This window comes from Aotus nancymaae, unplaced genomic scaffold (assembly GCF_030222135.1).
Source record: "Aotus nancymaae isolate 86718 unplaced genomic scaffold, 86718_ANA_hifiasm-v0.15.2.pri h1tg000049l, whole genome shotgun sequence".
Classification (NCBI taxonomy): domain Eukaryota; kingdom Metazoa; phylum Chordata; class Mammalia; order Primates; family Aotidae; genus Aotus; species Aotus nancymaae.
Genome location: NW_026988463.1, coordinates 25724350 through 25747624, shown reverse-complemented (window position 1 = coordinate 25747624; position 23275 = coordinate 25724350). Strand labels below are relative to the sequence as shown.

At 49.0% G+C, this 23275-nt stretch overlaps 1 protein-coding gene across 2 annotated transcripts in view; it reads right to left on the bottom strand.

Moving 5' to 3' along the window:
• The window catches only part of KATNIP (katanin interacting protein), a 221421-nt gene that overhangs the window by 64271 nt on the left and 133875 nt on the right, over nt 1–23275 (bottom strand). The window contains exons 9-13 of one of the 2 annotated variants that reach the window (XM_012464613.2): nt 14001–14173; nt 12911–12976; nt 10902–11008; nt 8548–8650; nt 4021–4236 (exon numbers count right to left, since the gene is read on the bottom strand). In XM_012464613.2, coding sequence (XP_012320036.2) covers nt 4021–4236; nt 8548–8650; nt 10902–11008; nt 12911–12976; nt 14001–14173 — 665 coding nt within the window. The remainder of the gene's footprint in view (nt 1–4020; nt 4237–8547; nt 8651–10901; nt 11009–12910; nt 12977–14000; nt 14174–23275) is intronic. The other variant, XM_012464614.3, reaches the window with a different exon arrangement.

Genomic DNA, 23275 nt, shown 5'->3' with positions numbered 1-23275 from the left:
ATACTATATTTTCTTTATTCATCCATTGATGGACATCTGGCTGTTTCTACCACTTTTAGCTATTACGAATAATGCTGCTGTGAACATGCATGCACAAGTTTTTTTTAATGAACATATGTTTTTAGTTAGCTATGACTGCATCGCCGTTCGCCAGCCTGAGCAACAGAGCAAGACCCTGTCTCTAAAAAACTAATAATAATAACAAAGTCTGAGATGGCTGGGAGAGAGCCAAGAGATGTCAAGCAGGAAGCTGCCATTCATGTCAGGAACTCAGAGGAGCAGGCAGGGCTAGGTGTACAAATCTGGAGTCGTTTGAGGCCTTGGGCTGAGAGGCAGCCAGTGAGGGAGATGGTGCGGGCACAGAAGGGAGGAATTTCCGCAGAGGCTGGGGCACCCTCACATCTTCTGAATACCCCAATTCACCCCCACTGAAGCATTTTCTCTTTCAAACCCAGCCTCCGCTTCCAGATACCTCAGCTGTCAGGTGGGCTCCATCAGCTATGCTGCATGGCCTGGGGCAAGTGCCTCTTCCTCACTTCCTCTTCCTCTTGTTTTTCCTCATTGATAAAAGGGGGAGAGTCATCCCAAGGTTCATGTGAGGCTTAAACGAGGCCATGCACCAGGCTGTGACTGGCACACGCCGGTGCAATTGGATGGTTCTGAGAGGCACTGTGTTCCTGTAGCCCCGGGCCTGGGACCCAGGATGCAGGGAAGCCCCACATTAGGGAAGTAGGGGGAATCCAGCCTTCCTGCAGATGAGCCCAGAGCCCCAGCAGCCCAGGGGGACACAGCTGCCTCATGTCCCAATCACAGGGCCAAAAAATAAAAACCTCAAATCCACCAAAACCATGGGCCATCACATGGCAAAGCGCCCCAGCCTCTGCTGCACAGAAGAAAGGGAGAGCAATCATCAGAATTGGTCCCCATCAAATCCAATGATGCTTTTTATCGCCCCTGGTGTGCTCTGTTCTGGAGAGCAGGCTTCCAAAACACCACTGCTTTCTGCAAGAGGGGGGCAGGGGAGAGGTGGTGAGTGTGGACCAAGTCCCAGCAGCAAGCATGGGAGCCTACAGACTTGAATCTGGAGGCAGAGCAGGGCCAGGCCAGGCCACAGCACCCGGGCAGCCATTACCTACAGCCAAGGGACTGTCTTTCAAGGGCTGAGATCACAGTGCGCTGATTTAGAAGGGGACTCAGATCCCCCTAGTCCAACCCTGGGGATGGTTGCTGCTTCTTGACTATCTAGCAACCAGCCTGCCTTTCTTTTAGTGGCGATCTTGAATTTCTTTATTTTTATTTTTATTTATGACATATATGACACCTTTCCTAAGCAATCGTGAACTCCTTCAGGGAGAATCCCTTCCTGCCCTGCTGGGGCATGTTGGTGGAAGTGGCATCAAGATGCCCTGCCTTAGTTAGGCTGGTCCATCAGCCTTCCTCTCCTGAGACTGTTCCCAGCAGAGTCGCGAGGACAATCAACCAGCCAACAGACGCTGCCAAGGCATCTCAATAAATGGCTGCTGTATGAACTAAGTGAATGAAGCTTTATGCTTTTCTCCATCTCCCCTTCTCATTTTGTTCCCTTTCCTGAAAGCAGCCCACAACCTTGAGTCATGACCCAGTTTAGGAAGTAAGTAAGTCATGGTTTTGGGTGGCATGGAAGTGACCACTCACACAAAGGCCAAATCAGTCAACTCTAAGTAGGACAGCACGCTCTCCCCAGAACCTCAAGTCCAAGAGGAGAATCTTTCCAGAAGAACCTCACATCCTCCTGTTCATCACCCACCCCCAAAAGACCACACCCTTGGTGGCCAGCATTCCAGGATGCTTCCTGAAACCCCCTTTCCCACAAGGCCCGTCCTCTCCTGGCCTGCGTGGCAGTGAGTACACTAGCTACTCGAAAGACCTGAAACATATTTATTGTTTAAAAATGTGCTAACTGAGCTAGACTCTGCTTCTGCTGCTGGAACTCTAAGAATCCTTACAGATGATTGACCCAATCTCCCATTTTTTAGCAGGCAGAAAAATCCACTCTCAGAGAAGGCAGGTTAAGTTGTCCCAGGCCAGAGTCAAGATCAGAACCGGGAATTTCAAAGACTGCTTTTTCTGTTTCCTCTTCCTTAAAATGGGAATAACACTAACTACTTCTCAATGGTATTAATACTATTAATAATAACAACAATAACAATAACAGCAAAGGCTGGGCATGGTGGCTCACACCCATAATCCCAGTACTTTGGGAGGCCAAGGTGGGAGGATTGCTTGAGGCCAGGAGTTTAAGACCAGCCCGGGCAACATAGTGAAACACGTAGTACTGTGTGCCTGTAGTCCCAGCTATTTAGGAGGCTGAGGCAGGAGGACAGCTTGAGCCCAGGAGTTCGAGGCTTCAGTGAGCTATGATCACGTAATAACAGCATCTTCCCAGGTCTCCCAGGAGATAATTATGAACGATGCTAAGGCCCAGCATAGCAAAGACATGTGCCTGGCTACTCTGGCTCAGTTTAGCTCACAGCCTCTTGTGTCCAGCTTGTAAGCAGCAGGAAGGAAAAATGCCAGGAGGAAAAATGCCTCCCCAATCTTCTTTTTTGTAAATTCTGTTGTTTGTGTTTGTTTATTGAGCCAGAGTCCTGCTCTGTCACTCAGGCTGGAGTGTAGTGGCACAATCTTGGCTCACTGCAACCTCCCCTCCTAGATTCCAGTGATTCTCCTGCCTCAGCCTCCCAAGTAGCTGGGACTACAGGTGTGTACCCCAACACTGGCTAATTTTGGTATTTTTAGTAGCGGGGGTTTCACCATGTGGGCCAGACTTGTCTTAAACTCCTGGCCTTAGGTGATCTGCCCACCTCAGCCTCCCAAAGTGCTGTGATTACAGGCATGAGCCACCATACCTGGCTCTTTAAAAGGAAAAATACACTCAACGTTTGTGGAGTGTGCACCTAACGATGTCGGGGCAGCAGGGTCCTGAGAGGGTGTGGGCAAGGGTCCTGGCCTAGGCTGCCTGATGTGAACTTGGCTCCACTACCTTCCAGCTGTGACCTTGGCCAAGTCACTGCCCTTCTCCAAGCTGTAGTTTCTTCAACTACAAAGAACACGCATTGACCTCAATGACCCCTGAGGTCCAGTGTTTGGTGGTAACTGTGGAGAACTGCTAGGTGGATAAAAGAGCAGGTGAATTGGCTCCCCTAAGAAAACCCCACAGAGCAGGGGCTGGGAAACAGCTTAGGGAGAGAGTGTCGGGGGCCTCTGCCAGTACCGCTCCCACAGGCTCCTCCCCAACTTTGCCCAAATGAACAACCCTGGTAGATTTTATTTATTTATTTATTTATTTTGAGACAGAATCTCACTCTGTCACCCAGGCTGGAGTGCAGTGGCACAATCTTGGCTCACTACAACCTCTGCCTCCTGGGTTCAGGCGATTCTCCCGGCTCAGCCTCCTGAAGTAGCTGAGATTATAGGCATGCACCACCATGCCTGGCTAATTTTTGTATTATTAGTAGACACGGGGTTTCACCATGTTGGCCAGGCTGGTCTCGAACTCCCGACCTCAAGTGATCCACCCGCCTCGGCCTCCCAAAGTGCTGGGATTACAGGCGTGAGCCACCATGCCTGGACTACTTTTGTTTTTGTTTTTGGAAAGAGGGTCTCACTCTGCTGCTCAGGCTGGAGCGCAGTGTTGCAATCACAGCTCACTGCAGCCTCAGCCTCCCTGGGCTCAGGAGATCCTCCCACCTCAGCCTCCCAAGTAGCTGGGACTACAGGCATGAGCCATGATGCCTGGCTAATTTTTTTTGTGTTTTTTTGTAGAGACAGGGTTTTGCCTTGTTGCCCACCCTGGAACTTCTGACCTCAAATGATCTGCCTGCCTTGACCTCCCAAAGTTCTGGGATTACAGGTGTGAGCCACTGTGCCCAGCCAGATTTTGCTGTTCTTCCCCTCCCTCCACTAATACCCTTAACTCAGACTTATCAAGGGCAGAGAAAATGCATGGGAATACAAGCAATCCAGTGCCCCTCGACTCACAGCTAAGTTCCTGTTGACGAGGCGGCCCAGCTCCCCAGGCGTGGCTGTGTTCCGGATATCCACATCGTGGGGCGACACATACAGCTTCGTGTCGTTCAGATCAAAGAACTCGACTTCTGTGAGCCCCACCCACCACGAGTTGCCCCAGTTGGACAGGATCTCCATGGTCACGTAGATGGCATCTTTGATCTCCTCTGCCCTCATTCTCTGTTTGTCCTTAAAGAAGATAAAAATAACACCAAAGGATTAAGACATGACAGGCTTGAATTAGGCTCCATCTCTGCTACCACTGCCTTCAAAAAGTTAGTTAACCTTCAAGGTCTCAGTCTCTCCATCTGTACTATGAGGATAAGAATGGCACCCACTAGCTATGGTTATTACAATGATTAAATGAGTTCATTCTGCAAAGCATTCCAGATAGAGTCCCTGTGTACCTGGCACTCTATTAGCATGCTGTTTGAGAGTTTACAAATAAATAAAAATGTCTAAAAAGCACTGAATTCTGCCTGAATATTCACACCTCTCCCCCACTACTCAAGTGTTCAGGATCCAGAAGCTTGTCACAACATCTGCTGAATCGAGTAGGTGTTACGAGCTGAGGCAGGGCACAGGGGCTCATGCCTGTAATCCCAGCACTTTGGGAGGCCAAATTGGGAGGATTCCTCGAGGCCAGGAGTTCATGATCAGCCTAAGCAACAAAGAGAGACCCTAGCTTTAAGAAATAATTTTTTAAAAAATGAGCTGGGCACAGTGACACATGCCTGTAGTACCAGCTACACAGGAGGCTGAGGCAGGAGGATTGCTTGAGCCCAGTAGGTTGAGGCTGCAGTGAGCCATGTTCACACCACTACATTCCAGGCTAGGTGAAAGACCCAGTCTAAAAAAAAAAGTTTACGGGCTGAATTTTGTCCCTTCCAAATTCATCTGTTGAAACCCTAATCCCCAGTACCTCAGAATGTGACTCTCTTTGGAGATAAGGCCTTCAAACACGTGATTAAATTAAAATGGGGGATCGGTGGGAGGGCTAATCCAATCTAATTGGTGTCCTTATAAGAGGAAAGTTGGATGCACAGAGAGACACACCAGGAAATGCACACACAGAAAAAGACCATGTGAGGGCACAGCAAGAAGGCAGCTGTTTGCAAGAGAGGCCTCAGAACAAACCAAACCTGCCAACACCTGATCTTGGACTTCCAGCCTCCAGAACTGTGAGAAAACAAATCTCTGTTATTGAAGCCCCCCAGTGTGTGGTATTTTGTTATGGCAGCCTGAGCGGACTGATATAGTAGGTAACAGGGCCAACCTGGCCTTGGACAAGTCACTTGACATGCCTCGGCCTGGTTGGGGAAGATGAGATGACACCATCTATGTGATAATCCTGCCACAGGCCTTAAACAAGATATCAATACCCAAGGAGGCCCTACCACGAGCCCCAGCCCTGGGTGTGCCCTGTAAGTGTCTGTTTCTTTCTGTTTCTCTCCTTCATTGATTTTAATGCCTGCTTCCTTCCCGCGTCGGCTGTCTGCTCTGAGAGCCTGTGTGAATGCCATCAATAAATGGCCACCCTTCGGAATGGCTTCCTGAGGCCCTCCGGGGCCGACTGCGGCACTGGTCGCCACGGATCAGTCACTCACAAAATGGTGCATTCCCTGCGTGCACATGCCCTCTGTTAATTAGCACGGGTAATCTGCAACGGTTCTGTGAGCAGGGAGCCGAGCAAATGAACAGCAACTGTTCCCCACTTATTTTTTTAATTAATAGCCAGCGAGATGTGCTAGCGCTCTCAGTGTGTGTTTGGAGGGGCCTTGATTGCCACATGGTGGGAATACGGATGGGGAGCAAGGAGAGAGGTCAGCTCACAGCTCCCGGATGAAAGATAGGGCCTGTTTTGATTATCTAGGCCCTCAACACCCACAGCTTCCTCCTTGTGCTCCATAGCCATGTGGGGTCCTGGCCAAGCCCTCTGCTGCCCTGGGTCTGAGTCCCAGGCATGCAGGGCAGGGATGAAGCTAAACTGGCCTGGCTGACTCCAGGGGACTGGGAGGTTAATGAGCTTGTGCTTGTGAGGAGCAACCCAGGGCCAGGTGAGCGGTCAGTCTGAGGGATGCTGAAGAAGTGGCCCTGTTCATGTTGCTTGTTGGTGGGAGGCAGGAGGGCCAGATGGGAGGCAGGCTGCCTCTCAGAGGGACTGCTAGAACTCCCACCCGGTGCAGTCTGAAATGTGCAAATTCCTCAGCTGCATTTGTAAATGAAAAAGCTGAAGGATCTGCTCACTAAGCAAGTGTCACAGCTTGTCTACTGCTACTGAGTGGCTCCTCCTGCTTCTGTACTGCCTGATTTGGGATCCCGCTTGGCGGTGGGAGGGGGACACTGGCTGGGCGGCTCCTGGCCCCTCTCATTCATTGTCCCCACTTTTGCTGAGACCATTGATTTTCCTTGGGAGAAGTAACGCCTTCTCCTTTCTCAGCCATAAAGCATAGGGGGACTGACCCTTTCCCACTCAGTGACAGGCAAGTACCCCGGTATAGGTCAACGCAAGCACGCCAATCACAGATTGCTTTTTCTCGATGCTGAACTTCTAGCTGATAGTTGTTAGCCTCTCCCTGCACTGAGGTGCACGCCCTCAGAGACCTTTCCTGTTTCATGCGCACAGGGGCCTGTGGGCCAGGGATTATTGACCCTATTGGAGTGCCAGGACCAGACAGCTTAAGAGGCTTGTCTAAGGTCACACAATCTCTAAATGATGGCGCCAGATTTGAAGCTGGAAGTCTAGTCCAGGCCAAGCCAGCTCAGAGGCCTCTCTGCTCTCATAGGATTTTATGTGTGGCTTTGGGAGGACTTCACATTATGTTCTCACTGGCCAGTAGTAAGACTGGTGATCACCATACCAAATAACACTAAGAACGGCTTGGGTGAAGGTAGGGGCAGGAAGGACATGCTGGGACACACGCCTTTTAGGACACAAAAAAATAGAGGCCAGGTGTGGTGGCTCACGCCCATAATCTTAGCTCTGTGGGAGGCTGAGCCAGGCAGATCACTTGAGGCCAGGAGTTAGAGACCAAACTGGCCAACATGGCGAAACCCCACCTCTATTAAAAGTACAAAAATTAGCTGGGCATGGTGGCACACACCTGTAATCCCAGCTACTAGGGAGGCTGAGACAGGAGAATTGCTTGAACCTGGGAGGCGGAAGTTGAAGTGAGCCGAGGTGGCGCCACTGCACTCCAGCCTGGGCAACAGGGCAAGATCCTCATGGAAGGAAGGAGGGAGGGAGGGAGGGAGGGACGGAAGGAAGAAAGGAAGGAAGGAGGGAGGGAGGAAGGGAGGGAAGAAAGGAAGGAAGGAAGGAGGGAGGGAGGGAGGGAGGGAAGGAAGGAGGGAGGGAGGGAGGGAAGGAAGGAGGGAGGGAGGGAGGGAGGGAAGGAAGGAAGGAGGGAGGGAGGGAAGGAAGGAGGGAGGGAGGGAGAGAGGGAAGGAAAGAGGGAGGGAGGGAGGGAAGGAAGGAGGGAGGGAAGGAGGGAGGGAGGGAGGGAAGGAGGGAGGGAGGGAAGGAAGGAGGGAGGGAGGGAGGGAAGGGGGAATGGAGGGAGGGGGGAATGGGGGAAGGGAGGAGGGAGGGAGGGAGGGAGGAAGGAAGGAAGGAAAATGGAATTACCATTAATCCTACCATTCTGACGCCACAGTTCCCTTTTGTATTTTGTGTCCTAGCTCCATCAGCACACTCAGTGGCCACACCTTTGCACGGCTGCTGCAATCACACTGGACTGGAAGATTGACATCCCCTGTTACAGTTAGGTTGGCATCTCTTAGCGTTCCCCGTCTGCGTTGTCTCGTAACGATAGCTTCCATCGTTTAATACTACCGCATCGTGCTGACGTATCATACTTTCCCAATTAACTCCATTGTTATGAGACGATTAGGATTAAAAAAAATGTCTCTCCTACTTCCAATAATTCTGTAACGGACCTTGTTGTGCCTCTAGCTTTTTATTTCTGCTGGGTGATTTCCTTAGATAAGGGACTGGGATTATGGGGCTGAAGGACAGAAGTATTTCTAAGGCTCTTCCTAAGGTCAAGCATTCTGTTTCCAGAGAGGGTTTCACTTGTTTATCCAGCTGCCTGCCACGTGTGTGTGGCTGCCACAGCTTTACTGTAACCTTGCTAGCACTTGAGGTTATCGTCAGAAATAATTTGTCAATTCAGAGAGCAAACGGGACGCTCAGGTTGCTGCAATTTGCATTTCTTGATTGCCAGCGATGTTGGGCATATTCCTATGAGCTTCCACGCTATTTATACTTCCTCTCGTGCGGACAGGCCTCTCTCCGCTGAAACTCCTGGCCTACCTCTTCTTTCTCTGCTCGTACTCTCCATCACCTACACCTCTGCGTGCTGGGGAGGAGGGGAGAGGGAGACATGGGCCGACAGATGCTAATTTAACCACGGTCAGAGCAATCCCCACCGACGCGAAATGACTGTTCCCAAGGAGCCTTCCTGAATGTGCAGCTGAAAATCAAGTCAAGGCTCTCACCTCTGCTTCTGAAACTTGCTCCTTGGTTGCTGAAACCACCCTGCTGAGATGGGCAGAGTCACTTTCGACGGCCTGGAGGACTTTCAGAAGCTTCTGCTGCTGTCTGAAAGGGATTTGGTTTTAGCAAACAGGTAGCAGTAAATGACACACAAAAGAACATTCCAGTCAAAGGTGCCACACTGATGTTTCCTTCTCGGGGACAGGAAGTGATCTAAAGAGGAAGTATGCGCTCTGTATCCAGTTCAAAGGCAAGGGCGGGCTTGCTGTCTTTCCTCTTTATAAAGGCTGTACAATTAGTGATGGAATCAGAGCCAGCTGGGGAAACACTACTTGAGGCAAGGCGGCCAGGTGACCTCCCTAAGCTTAGAACTTGAGAGTCAAGAGCAGGGGTCAGCCGAACTAAGGCCTGCAAGTCAAATCCAGCCCACGGCCTGTTTTCGTACCGCCTGTGAGCTAAGGATGGTTTATGTTTTTAAAAGGTTGTACAAAGAAAGAAACCATAACAACGACAACCACAACAAAACCAGCCGCAAAGCGTATTTACTATCTGGCCTTGACCCCTGGGCTGGAGAGCTGCCCTGCTGCTCCGGTTTCTGAGGACATGGACATTCTAAACCCAGCAGAGCGTGCCTTCATCACTTGCAAACGTGCTCACGTGTGCAGTTTAAGGCTGGGTACCCGCAAGACCCTAAAGCACAAAGGATCTTGATGCCGAGGAAAGAAACATCTGGCGAAGTGCACGCTGCCTGTAATAAACTGCATCAGATGTAACATATCCTCATGGCCCAGCCTTTTCTCTCTTTTTTTTTTTTTGAGATGAAGTTTCACTCTGTTTTTGTACAGCCTGTGAGCTAAGAATGGTTTATGTTTTTAAAAGTTACCAAGAACCTTTGTACTCAGGCTGGAGTGCAATGGCGCAGTCTCGGCTCACTACAACCTCCACCTCAGGGGTTCAAGCGATTGTCCTGCCTCAGCCTCCCAAGTAGCTGGGGTTACAGGCATGCGCCACCATGCCCAGCTGATTTTTGTATTTTTAGTAGAGACGGAGTTTTCACCATGTTGGCCAGACTGGTCTTGAACTCCTGACCTCAGGTGATTTGCCTGTCTCGGCCTCCCAAAGTGCTGGGATCACAGGCGTGAGCCACTTTGCCCGTCCGCATCAGGGGTTTCCCTGCTAGTTCTTATTATGGCCATGATGGCACACAGCCCTGATTTCCACCTGAGGCCTAGAAAGTGTTATAAGAATGGATGGCGTTGCCTTTAGCCTATTCAGTTTTCCTGTAAGTTATAATAAAGGACTCCCTCTAGGTGGACACAGACCTGGAGGGCACACAGCTTGGCTAGTGAATTCCTTCTTCATGCAGAAAAGCCACCACTCCCCCACCCCCTTTCTGGGCTGATATGGCCCCAGGTCAGGCCCTGAGCTTAGTGACCAGCAAGCAGACTGGATTTCAGCCCCTTCTCCCCCCTCAGCCAGGCACTTTGCACAGTATACAACATGCACAGCTGTGCACAGCAGCCCTGGGAGTGTGTCTGTGTGCCGTGGCATGCCAGAAACTACAGGCTCAGCCCGACACATCTTTCTGAAGATCTATTTTGTCTGAAGACTAGAGGGAAGGCTTTATTTTGATAATAAAACCTGACAGTTCCAATAACTGCTGCTACCTGTTAATGGAAAAGAATGCTGAGTTTGAACAAACTTTTAATAGAGAAAAGGAGCTTCGAAGGATGCTGCTGTGGGCCAGCCTCGCCCCCTAGACCAGATGGGAAACAAGTTTAACACCCTGTGCTGCATGGGGTATTCCACGGGAAACCTGGAGAGTTTCACGTTATACAGGTTGGGGCCAAACTGACCAAGCCAAGAGCCATTTGCCTGAAAGAAATCAAGTCAGTTTGAGTGCTTTAGGGCTGGAGGGAGAGAAAGAGTACAGTCTAAAGGAATAGTTTAAAAGAGTTTGGGGCCAGACGTGGTGGCTCACGCCTGTAATCCCAGTACTTAGGGAGGCCAAGGTGGGTGGACTGCTTGAGCCCAGGAGTTGGAGACCAGCCTGGGCAACATGGTGAGACCTTATCTCTACAAAAAAGTACAATAATGAGCTGGGTAAGGTGGCACACACCTGTGATCCCAGCTACTTGGGAGGCTGAGGCTGGAGGATCATTTTAACCCAGAGTTTGAGGCTGTGGTGAGCTGCTTTTGCTACCACACTCCAGCCCGGGCAACAGAGCGAGATCCTGTCTAAAAGAGAGAAATAAGGGTTCTGAAAAAACACAGGGAAAGCAAAGAACCCTCATGAAGAAGATCCTCATGGCTGCACTGCTACGGGGTCTGTGTTTGGCCTCGGCCTTGGTAGTACCTGCTTTCCAGAAGTCCAGTTCTATCGATGGCCTGGTCGACGACTCTGGCTCCCCCTGCTGCCCCAGCCGGCTCCTGAGTGGTGGTCGCCGTGGTGATGGGAAGCAGCTGAGGATGGAAAGGCTAATTAAACAGATGTTTCAGGCAACACTCCTGGCCCAAGACACAGCAGGGTCATGGTCAAGGGCAGGCCTGCTCAGGCTGACAGTCCCTTTGTAGGAAACAGGAACAGGAATGTGAGGGTGACAGCAACTGCCTGGGGCTTCTGTCTAGAACCCCGCACACCAGCTCAGCTTCTGAGGATCTGGGCGCTCTCAGGAAACAATCCATTTCGATGAGCTACTGGAAACCTTTCTTCATCAAAATGCTTCACTGGCCAGACACGATGGTTTATGCTTGTAACCGTAGCATTTTGGGAGGCTGAGGCAGGAGGATCACTTGAGCCCAAACTTGAGTTTGAGGCTGCAGTGAGCTACAATCGTGCCACTGCACTCCGGCCTGGGTAACGGAGTGAGAAACTGTCTCGAAAAACTAAAAAATATCCTGTTACCATCTCAACGGAGCCCCTGTTCTGCTTTGTACAAAGTAAGCAGACTCCATGGAGAATTCCAGTAACAGCATTAGGCCCTTTCATTTTTAATTCTCTGAGCCTTTTCCCCTTCTTTTCCATTTATCATCGATGCTAGAAATGTGCCCTGCTGTCCATCTGCAGATGATTTTAGTCCCCGGAATCTCTGTGGGTCAGGAATTAGGTCATCCAGCAATTCCGGACCTGGGCAGTACTGCAGGCCTGTCAGAAACACTGGCTAGCGGCAGACGAGGATGACGGGAACTGGCGGGACAAGACGCAGCAATGCAAACAGCAAACAGCTCCAGTGCTCCGGGGTGCGACCTCACACCCCGCCCTACCTGGGCTCTGTCTCTCTCCTCTTCCTCCATCCCCTCTTGCCCGCCTCACAAAGGGTGTCTTCCTGCCCCTTGATCAGGCTGGGCTTGTTCCCATCTCAAAGCTTTTCCCCTGTTCCTGCCACCTGGAATGCCGTTCCCTGTTGCTGGTGCCTTCTGAACAGGCAGGGCTCAGCTCAGATGGGACATGCCTTCCAAGGGGCACCCAGGACCACTCTGTCAGAGACAGCCACTGCCTCACACCCTGTCATTCTCTCATATTAGTAGCTGTGATTGTCATCGCGCTCGGACGTCACTCTGTTTATGTATGGGTTTATTTGCTGTTGCCTGTAAGCTGCACGGGGCCAGGGCTCACCTGCCTCAGCTGCCTTGGGTATTCGGAGCATACGGCACAGACCTGGGTATAACCTAGCAAAGATGGTCCTGGGCATTTCACTAATTCACATCCTTATTTGCTGAGACCAAATTTGCTGAGATATCCTTAATTAACCTAGATAGATACAGATATAAAAAATGCATTTATTCAAGGTACTAAGATCTGTTTTTGCATTGTCTTGTCAATAAACAGAAATATAGGGCAGGCACGTTGACTCACGCCTGTAATCCCAGCACTTTGGGAGGCTGAGGCAGGTGGATCACTTGAAGTCAGGAGTTCGAGACAAGACTGAGCAACATGGTGAAACCCCGTCTCTATTAAAAATATAAAAATTAGCCAGGCATGGTGGTGGGCACCTGTAATCCCACTACTTGGGAGGCTGAGGTGGGAGAATCACTTGAACCCGGGAGGTAGAAGTTGCAGTGAGCCGAGATTGCACCACTGCACTCCTGCCTGGGCGACAGAGTGAGACTGTCTCAATAAATAAATAAATAGAAATAAAACAACAGTTTGAGTCAGCAGACCTGGGTGAGTTCCGGCATCAACTCGTGACCTTGGGTAAGCCATGCCAGCCCCAGTCTCCCTATCTGTGAAGTGGGCAGCATGACACCAGTGCTCAGGGCACACAGTGAGGACCTGGTGGGACAGCATGAAGGAAGCGCCCTGGAGGCCAGCAGGCACTATGTACACGTGTGGGACTTTGCCACTCATTGCTGCCTGGCACTGACCTCAAGGGTCTCTTCCTCCTTCTCCAGCAGGCTGGTCCATGGTTTTGCTGGTGGTCCCTCTGCATCCTGGAAGGATGTGATCATATGTGATGTTAGAACAAAGCCATTCACTCCACACTGTTCACAGAAAGATGAGGGCACAGAGAAGGGCAGGGACTTTCTCAAGGTGCCATAGACATAAAGATCAGGGGCAAGGTCAGAGGTCTGGGAAAACAGACAGTGGGTGCTGCTCAATGGACACCCAAAGAGCAGCCCCAAGATAGAGCCTGGGGAACAACCGGTGCTGATGACGGGGCCCTGGGCTTGCAGGCAGGCAGACCTCGACCACTTCCAAAGACGTGATCACCTTGTCCTTGAGAGAAGCAGGCCACCTTGCTTCTCTGGGTGCCGGTGGCCACATCTGTGAAGCGAGGCAATGAAACCAGCCCTGTGTATTTCAGGGCTACTGTAAGCATCGAGGGGACAAGCTAAAAAAAGGATTACACCAGGCGAGTCACAGACCAAGCTCCTGAGAGAGGAAGTGCACACCACGCTAAACCCAATGCCTCCAGCTCCCCGAGGTCCCTGCTCCCCCGATCATTTATCTTCCTGTTGGCTGCTCAAAGCAAAAGGCAGCACATGGAAACTCAAACCCCCAGAGGCCCAGAGAGGTTTCGTGAACAAGTGAAGTGGGCCAGGGGCAGGACAACAGGGAGCAGTGAGGACTGCAGACGCCCGAAAGGCCCATGCTCAGGAATGAGACCTCCCCCAGGAAGCCAGAGCTTGTTCTTTATTCCATTCTTCACTGACCCACTGGCTTGCAACCCTGGTCTAAGGTATCCAGGGTTTGCAGGGAAATCAGCAAGGACTGGAGGCAGATTAGCACCCAGCTTAGGCTTTGTGAAATAAACAAAGAGCTGAAAGAAGGTGGAAGAAAGGGGAGCCTTAGCAGGTCAGTGGGTGACTGTGAATGTCGGAAACATGGGTGAGTCTGCTGTCAGCGATGCCCCCTATGCCTCTCTCTTCTGCCCACTTGCTCTTCTCAACTGCAGCTCAGACACTGCCCAGTCCGGGGAGCGTGACCCGGTTCCTCTCCCTGTCCCCAGTGCACCTGCAGTGGGCTGGCTGGCTGCTCAGTCTTTCTGCTGAGGAGCGCCCTCTGCAGGGCCGCGTTCTCCACCTGGATGGCTCGGAGCACAGCAGAGGCATCTTCCTCTGGGTCCTCAGCCTCGAAAAGAGTTTTGCGGGTTGCAGACAGGAGTCTCTCTCGCCGGCTTCCAGGTCCTGAGGGCAGAAGACAGGAGGATGCTCCTTTAGATTATGTTCTCCGAGCGCAGCTTAAAATCTATTAGACCCCAATTGAAGAACATTCTATAAAACAACTGGCCTGTACGCTCCAAAAATGTCAAGGTCGTAAAAGACAAAGAAAACGGTGCCAGATTAAAGGAGACTAGGCAGACACAGCGGCTGAATGCAGCAGTGGCCCTGGGGGACTTGGTCCTGGGAAGGGGGCAGTGCTGTAAAGAACATTACTGTGGTAACTGGGAAAATTCAAATACAGTCTGTGGCTTAGACAGTAGTATTCTATTAATGCTAAATGTCCTGAATTTCATTAGTGTACTGTGGTGATGTAAAATGAATGCCCTTGTTTTTAGGAGATATATATCGCAGTGTTCAGGGGTAAAGGGGAATGATGTCTGCCACTTCATCTCAAAGAGCTTACACACATACATGCGCATGCAGCATGGCGATTCCTCGAAGAGCGAAAAACAGAATTACCATTTGATGCAGAAATCCCTTTATATTTGAGATATATTGGGTATCTACTCAAAGGAATATAAATCATCCTACCATAAAGACACAAGCACATGTATGTTCATCTAGCACTATTCACAATAGCAAAGACATGGAATCAACCTAAATGCCCATCAACAACGGACTGGATAAAGAAAATGTGGAGGCTGGGCGCGGTGGCTCATGCCTGTAATGTCAGCACTTTGGGAGGCAAGAGCCTCTTCCTCTTGTGCCTCATCAGTCTGGGGGCTGGGATGGAACAAGGGGCCTCTGAGACAGTGTGGAAGCTCATCTCACGGCCTGTGAGCACGTAGGACGATCTGTCCTTGGCCGCTGCAGCCCTACACTCACTTCTTCTTGGACAAGGAGAATCACAAAGGCATCTTTCTCCAGTAGGGACCAGTTTTATCCACACAGACCCTTTTGCCCCTGAGTGTCTTTCATTTGGGAGGAAATGCTCCTCCAGCAACATGATCATCCCGTGCTGCCCGGGCCCTTTGAGTCATATTATGCTAAGAAGATGCTTCTGAAAATTAAATCACCCTTTCTCCAAGTGAAGGTCAGTGCTGCAGCTCCACTACCAGAGCTTTCCCCACCCTCTCTTCCCAGACCGTCCTACATGGCACCCGAGGTCTCCAAAATCACATTCCCTCTGTGCGCTCCCTTACAGCGCACGCACACGCGTGCGTGCACGAGGTAACCACCTTTTAATTCTTTTTGATGCTCTCATTGCTCACTTGGGCGGATGCTGGCCTGAGCACCCCAGGATGGTGGATTTATTCCCAATACAGATCGAGAGGATGGTGGATCTGTTCGCAGAATCAATTTGTGCCAACCAGCAAAAGCCAAATTGTACATTTTAACTTCCCCAAACTGCTCTTTTCTGGTTGAGAACCATCCCTCTTCCGGTAACTTCGCTTTCTCTTCCCTTCACCAGCGCTTGGCTTTCTTCTCTCTCACAGAGAAACAAAAGGTGTATCAATTCAAGAGATTTACCATGAATGCAACACATGTCACACAGAAGACATGAGGGCATGAGGCCACTGGTCGGCTCACCAGCCACCAGCTGTGACTTGAAAAGCTCAAATTCAGAGGCTCAGCACAATTACCCCTTACTACATGCAAGGGGCCTTGGAGGTCACCTGGGAAGCCACCGAAATGGCGAATATGAAATCTAAGGACAACAAGGGTCTATTATAGCAATCATAAACCAGCAGCCCACAGGCATAACCTGCCTACAGAGATGTATTGTGTCACTTTCACTTTTTTTAGAAAAATTGAAAATAGATGCCAAGCTTAAAAAAAAAAAAAAAAAAGGAAATCCACCTGAAAATTGGGATTCCTGGCATCTCCTGAAAAGTAATACCATCTGGCAACCCTGGAACAGTATTCGTATGTGGGAACAGGGAACCATTGGCTGGAGCTGGGTGATAGCGCCCCCTTTTGATGGGGCCAAAGTGCTCCAGTTTCCACAATGCACCCTACTCCCTGTGGTCACGTGCCTGGTAGGTCTTGAAGTTGTACACTATGTTGAATGGCAAAAAGTCCAGGGAAGTGGTAGATGTAGCCCTGTTTTGTCTTCAGATGTCCATACTCACTTCTAAAAGCCAAGAGGGAGGGGGGAAGGGAGAGTGTGCCCTGGGACAATGTTCTAGGCCTGGGTACTCCAAAGCCTCCATGCATTTCAAATCGGGCCAATGTTATCAGGCGACCTGCTTTCCATGGCATAGGAAACTGCAACAGGTGGCCACGAATTCCTCCCACCCCTGTATGTGGACTGCTGCAATGTGATTTTTCAACAAGTGGCCACGTATTCCTCCCACCCCTGTATGTGGACCACTGCAATGTGATTTTGTAGCATTTCCTATTAAGAGGTGGTGTTTGTTTCTCTAGCTGAGCTTGGCCTGGTGACTTTCATTTTATTTTTATTTTTTTTCCTTCCTATCTATCTATCTATCTATCTCTCTGAGATGGGGTCTCACTCTATCACCCAGGCTGGAGTGCTGTGGAATGACTATGGCTCACTGCAGCCTTAACTTCCCTGGGCTCAAGTCATCTTCCTGCCTCAGCCTCTTGTGTAGCTGGGAACACAGGCATGCACCACACTGCCCAGCTAGTGTGTTTTTATTATTATTTGTAGAGATGACGTCTCACTTTGTTGCCCAGGCTTGAACTCCCAGGTCACGTGATCCTCTCACCTTGGCCTCCCAAAGCGCTGGGCTTACAGGCATGAGGCACTGCAGCTGGCCTTGCCTGATGACTTTAGCAATCATAACCAAGAAGTCTTTAAAAAGCACCCAGCCGTGGGCTTGTCCTCTCTTGCTGCCCTGAGAGCACCAGTGCTAGAGAATAAGACTCCGCTAGGCCAAGATGGGCTGTCCCAGCCAAGGTCCTCAGGACAAACAAAACTGCCAGACATGTGAGTAAGGCTGTCCTAGACCATCTGGCCCAGCCACCTGCTAGCTCACTACAGAACAGCCCAGTCCACCCACAGACTCATGAGCAATCATAAAATGCTTGCTGTTTTAAGCTACTACATTTTGGGGTGGGTTGTCAGGCAGTAATAGTTAGCTGACAGACCTGGCTTGTCAAGGCCTGTGTTCTTCTCATCCGTAAAGCTTCTTGTGGGACTTTTCTTGGTGGCAGGCACTGTCTGTAGCCCTAACCCTCTTCCATCTGCCACTGTCTCTCCTTGAGCCCAGGAGTGCATGCAATTTTCTGGGACAGCAATCAAGGCCCCCAGACTAAATGACTTCTACTCTTGGGTGTTACAGTCCATTGCTTCACACTGCCTCTGTAGAATCTGTGGCAAAATGTCCTATGTGGTTGATTTTTTTTTATTTTGAGATGGACTCTCACTCTTCATCCAGACTGGAGTGCAGTGGTGTGATCTCGGCTCACTGCAACCTCCACCTCCCAGGTTCAAGTGATTCTCCTACCTCAGCCTCCTGAATAGCTGGGACTACAGGTACATGCCACCACACTCAGCTGATTTTTGTACTTTTAGTAGAGATGGGGTTCTGACATGTTGGCCAGGCTGGTCTCAAACACCTGACCTCAAGTGATCTCTGCCTGCCTCGGCCTCCCCAGATGCTGGGACTACAGGCATGAGCCACCACGCCTGGCCACCTATGTGGTTCATTTTTATATGAAAAGGACAGCAGTGGCTTTTGTCTACCTGGCACCATGATCTTCACAGCACCTACAGTTTCCTTCAGGGAACCATTCTTTCCTCACCCTTCTCAGTCTTTTGGGTGGATATGATCCCACTCCTGGCCTGGCTGGAGTGGATCTGTGCAGATCTGACCCCACTCCTGGCTCAGCCTGACCCATGCCAGACTACCTCTCCCTGACCATGGAGAACGGAGGCTGGTTCAGGAGAGAGCTGGTTCTTGAACTCGCACTGGAACTGCCTCTTTCATCTGGGGGTTGTCAAAGCAGGTAGAGAAGCCTGGAGCCTGGCCACAAATGGAATGCCTGCCTGGTAGTAACTAGAGATGCGGGTCTCAAAGTGTGTTCTCTAAACCAGTAATGTCAGGATCACTTGGGAACTTGTTAGGAATTAAAACACCTCCACCTCAGACACACTGAAGCAGAAATTCTGGGACTGGGGTCCAACAATCTCATTATTTATTTTCTGAGATACAGTCTGGCTCTGTTGCCAGACTGGAGTGCAATGATGCTGTCTTGGTTCACTGCAACCTCCACCTCCTGGGTTCAGCAATTCTCCTGCCTCAGCCTCCCGAGTAGCTTGGACTACAGGTGCCCGCTACCATGCCCAGCTAATTTTTGTATATTTAGTAGAGACGGGATTTCACCATATTGGTCAGGCTGGTCTCGAACTCCTGACCTTAGGTAATCCCCCTCCTTGGCCTCCCAAAGGGCTGGGATTATAGGTGTAAGCAACCGCACCCAGGCAATCTAATTAATTATTATTTTTTTAATAAAAAAATAGAGACAAGGTCTCACTATACTGCCTATGTTAGTCTCGAACTCTTGGGCTCAAATGAGCCTCCTGCCTCGGCCTCCCAAGGTGCTAGGATTACAAGTGTGAGCCACCACGCCTGGCCCACAATCTGTGTTTTGATTGGCTTTGCAAATAATTCTGCTGCACGTCCAAGTTTGAGAACCACTGGACTAGAGGGGTGTAAAGCTAAGTGATGAAACAGCTTCCCGAGAGACCTTCTGAGCACCAGGATCCCACCATCCCTGAGGCCAAATCTACAATCCTGGAATTTTTAGGTCTGTGAGCAAGACATTCTCCTCTGTTGCTCAGGCCGATCTGGGGTTTCTGTCACTTGCTGTTAATGAACGCTGGCTAATGCATTATGAGACTCCGGACTTTGGCAGAATGGCCTTGCTGTTGCACGTTTTCCAGACAGAAACGCTAACTACAGGGCTGTCAAGGTCCTCTAATTCACTCACACTGAGGGGTGTTACTTCGTTTCTGTGGTTGGCAGCTTGTCTGGGAAAAGTGGTTCAGATGTATCACTTCCCTGGAGCACTCTGACAACTTGGACAGTAAACTTTCTGCATTAAAGACTAAGGTTCTTTCACCCTCGAGAAGACAACAGGTTCTAGAAGGAGACTGTATTAGCTTTTTGGGAAGGCTTATGGATTGAGGCTGGAGTAATACAGGACATGAAGCCCTTTCGTTAGAACTAGGGACAGCTGCAGTGATAGAAAGGGATGAAGCGCTCTTGGAGTTGTATCACATGCACATTTAATTGACACAAATTCAATTTTATGGGCTTAGTCAAAGAAAAAGGGGCAAGGGGAGAAAGAACTCTTTATGGGGTGCAGGCAAAAGGTTATACTTCTGGAACAGCAGACTATCTAATTCGGACCAGCCTCTCCCTAAAACACAACTGGGAAGCCTAGAAAATATTTACAAGTATTAAAAAATCTATTTGAAAAAGGAGATCTGTTTGAAGGCAGGGAGACTGAGTAGGGCTGTGAAGAATCACGGGGGTAACAGCAGACTGGAGAAAGGAACTCAAGAGATGTGGACCCAGCATCTTGGAGGTCTTTCCTCTTAAGATGCTACTGATTCTGATGAGAACTGCCACAAGGCTGGGAAGCTGAGCAGAGCCTGCAACAAGCTCAGAGACTACAGTCTGAGAGTGAGGGTAACCTGGAAGCAGCCAGGAGTAAAGGGCACAGAAAGGTTAACAATGTGAGCAAATCCAAATTACTACTGATTATATAAAATAATAGGCTGGGTGCAGTGGCTCACGCCTGTAGTCCCAGCACTTTGGGAGGCCAAGGTGGGCAGATCACAAGGACAGGAGCTTGAGACAACATGGTGAAACCTCGTCTCTACTAAAAATACAAAAATTAGCCAGGTGTAGTGGCAGGTGCCTGTAATCCCAGCTACTCAGGAGGCTGAGGCAGGAGAACTGCTTGAACCTGGGAGGTGGAGGCTGCAGAGAGCTGAGATTGCACCACTGCACTCCAGCCTGGGCGACAGAGCAAGACTCCATCTCAGAAAAAAAAAAAATCAGTAGTAATAATCACTAAAAATAATGTCTAGTGGTGTTTAAAAGCTAGAGAGAGTTAAAATGCATGACAATCGTATTTAAGTTGAGAAAGGAGTAAATGCAGTTAGATTTTGTAAGATACTTCCACTAAATGAGAAGTGGCAAACTTGCTAATTTAAAGTAAACCCTAGTAAGTCAAGAATGCATGTTGTAATCTCTGGTAATGACTAGAATAATAATAAAAAAAGAATGTATAACTAACAAGCTAATAGAGAGAAAAAAAGAAATAACACAAAGCAATCAGTTCAAAGGAAGGCAAGAAAGGAGAGAAAGAGAAACATAAAACAGGAAGAACAAATAAAAGCAAACAGTAAGATAGTAGATGTAAACTCACATGTATCAGCAATTACATTAAATGTAAATGGACTAAATGCTCCCATTAAAACACAGAGATTGTTAGAGGATTAAAAATAAAAACCAGGCCGGGCGCGGTGGCTCAAGCCTGTAATCCCAGCACTTTGGGAGGCCGAGGCGGGTGGATCACGAGGTCAAGAGATCGAGACCATCCTGGTCAACATGGTGAAACCCCGTCTCTACTAATACAAAAAATTAGCTGGGCATGGTGGCGCGTGCCTGTAATCCCAGCTACTCAGGAGGCTGAGGCAGGAGAATTGCCTGAACCCAGGAGGCGGAGATTGCGGTGAGCCGAGATCGCGCCATTGCGCTCCAGCCTGGGTATCAAGAGCGAAACTCTGTCTCAAAAAAAAAAAAAAATAAAAAATAAAAAAAAATAAAAAAAAAAATAAAAAAAAAATAAAAACCAATTACATGCTGCTTATAAGAGACAAACCTTAATATCAAGATACAGAAAGTTTGAAAGGGAAAGGATAAAAAACAATACACCATATAAATACTAACCAAAAGAAAGCTGGAGTTGCTTTATATCACAAAGCAGATTTTAAGGCAAAAAGCATTACTAGAGTGAGAGACAATGCATAATGATAAAAGGTTCAGTTCCCTTAGAAGATATAGTCAAATTCTGTATGTACCAAAAAAGACATCCCTTCCCTGCCCCAGTTACAGAGTAAAGCATATACAGCCCACCCTCCAGATGTTGCCTGGAGGAGAGTGAGCTGGTTTGTGATTCTGCTGCACTTTTAGGAAGTTTCAGGTTCCTTGTGCCTCTGGTGGTGTGAATATCCCAGTGCCCTGAGCATGATGCCACATTTCCCCTACAACCCTGACCCTAAACAAGGCCAACTGCTTCTTCTAGGGCTCAGCCAAGAAGCTGTGATTTTTCCCACAAGGAAGGAGAGATTGACTGTCTTGGGCTTACAGAGAGTTGACATAACTGTATGAGGTCATCTACATAAACCCACACCTGCTACACTTCATCATCAATTTGAGGGATTTCTAAGGGTAACTCTGGCCTTCTGCACTTTTTGCTGCCTTTGCAGCCTAATATCTAGGTGAGATGTGGCTCTACCATAATCCCATTTCAGTGTGAGAATAGTGACAATGCCAGAGTTTTCAGCTTTCCTCTTAGCCACAGAACTCTTTCTTCAAATTTGACTTATGTTAGAGTCAAGGATATTTAATAAGTAAAGGCTGAGCTCCAATCCTATTCAAAATAGGAATCCCACTACCTCAAATAGTACCCTCTTTAAGAGTAATGATGGAACAAACTGCCCTAACAACTATATACCAGGAATAGCTGGTAATCTGATCTTTATTAAATGGGCCAAGAGACACACTTTTTTTTATATGAACACATGCTTCTTTGCCATGGTAGCCAGGAAGCTCAGAGTTACAACTGTGACTACTTTAGCCATTCATTTGTTCACCCCCTGGTTTCAAATTATTTTTCCACTCTTGTTTTCTCTCCAATCTCATTTCCTCTTTTTTTTTTTTGAGACAGAGTCTTGCTCTGTTGCCCAGGCTAGAGTGTAGTGGTGCAATCTCAGCTCACTGCAACCTCTGCCTCTCGGGTTCAAGCAATTATCCTGCCTCAGCCTCTTGAGTAGCTGGGATTACAGGTGTGTGCCACCGTGCCCAGCTAATTTTATGTGTGTTTTTAGTAGAGATGGGGTTTTGCCATGCTGCCCAGGCTGGACTCAAACTCCTGGGCTCAAGCTATCCACTCGCCTTTGCCTCCCAAAGTGCTGGAATTACAGGCATGAGTCACTGCACCCGGCCTCCTCAAATACTTTCAAAGGCTTGCACTACCCACTCTGTGTATAAAATTTATTAGTCCATGTTAGAACTTTTTGGAGAAAGGCAGATCATAAATTAATTAAGCTCTGTTTCTCAAAGTGCTGGACATGAAGGCATATATTATGGGTTGAATTGTGTCTCCTGAAAAGGTCATTGAGGCCCTAACTCCTAGTACCTGTGACTGTGACCTTATTTGGAAATAGGGCCTTTGCAGATAATCAAGTAAAGATGAAGTCATTAGGTTGGGCATTAATCTGTCTTTATAAAAATGGCAGATTTGGACACAGAGACAGAGACATACATGGTGAATACCATGTACAGATTGGAGTTATGTTGCCACAAGCCAAGGAACTATCAGAAGTTAGGCAAGAGGCCTGGAATGGACCACCCCCCAGTGCCTTCAGAAGACGGCCCTTGCCAACACCTTGAATTTAGACTTGGAGCCTCAAGAACTGTGAGATGACATGTTTCCACTGTGTAAGCCACTCTGATCGTAGCACTTTGTTACGGCTACCCTAGTGAACTAATACTACCATATGCCACAAGATTCAACTGATACATGGTTCAACTTTTAAAATATTAATGGTAATACATTTATATTGATGAGCATGAGAAAAAGGTATAACAAGTGACTCAAACCTCTGAGTTTCAGCCATGTTACTGCTTAGGACTAGGCTGATGTAGGTATGTCATTAGGCAAATAATAGTTCAGTTGGTGCATGAGGAGCTTACAGTGGAGAAGTTAAGAGCAGAGACTCTGTAGCCAAGGTTCTCAAATACTGGCTTCATCCCTTACAGGCTGTGTGACCTTGGACAGACTCCTCAACCTCTCTGTGCCCCCGTCTCCTCTGTACAATAATACCAATAATCGCAGTACCTACCGCACGGGACTGTGTGG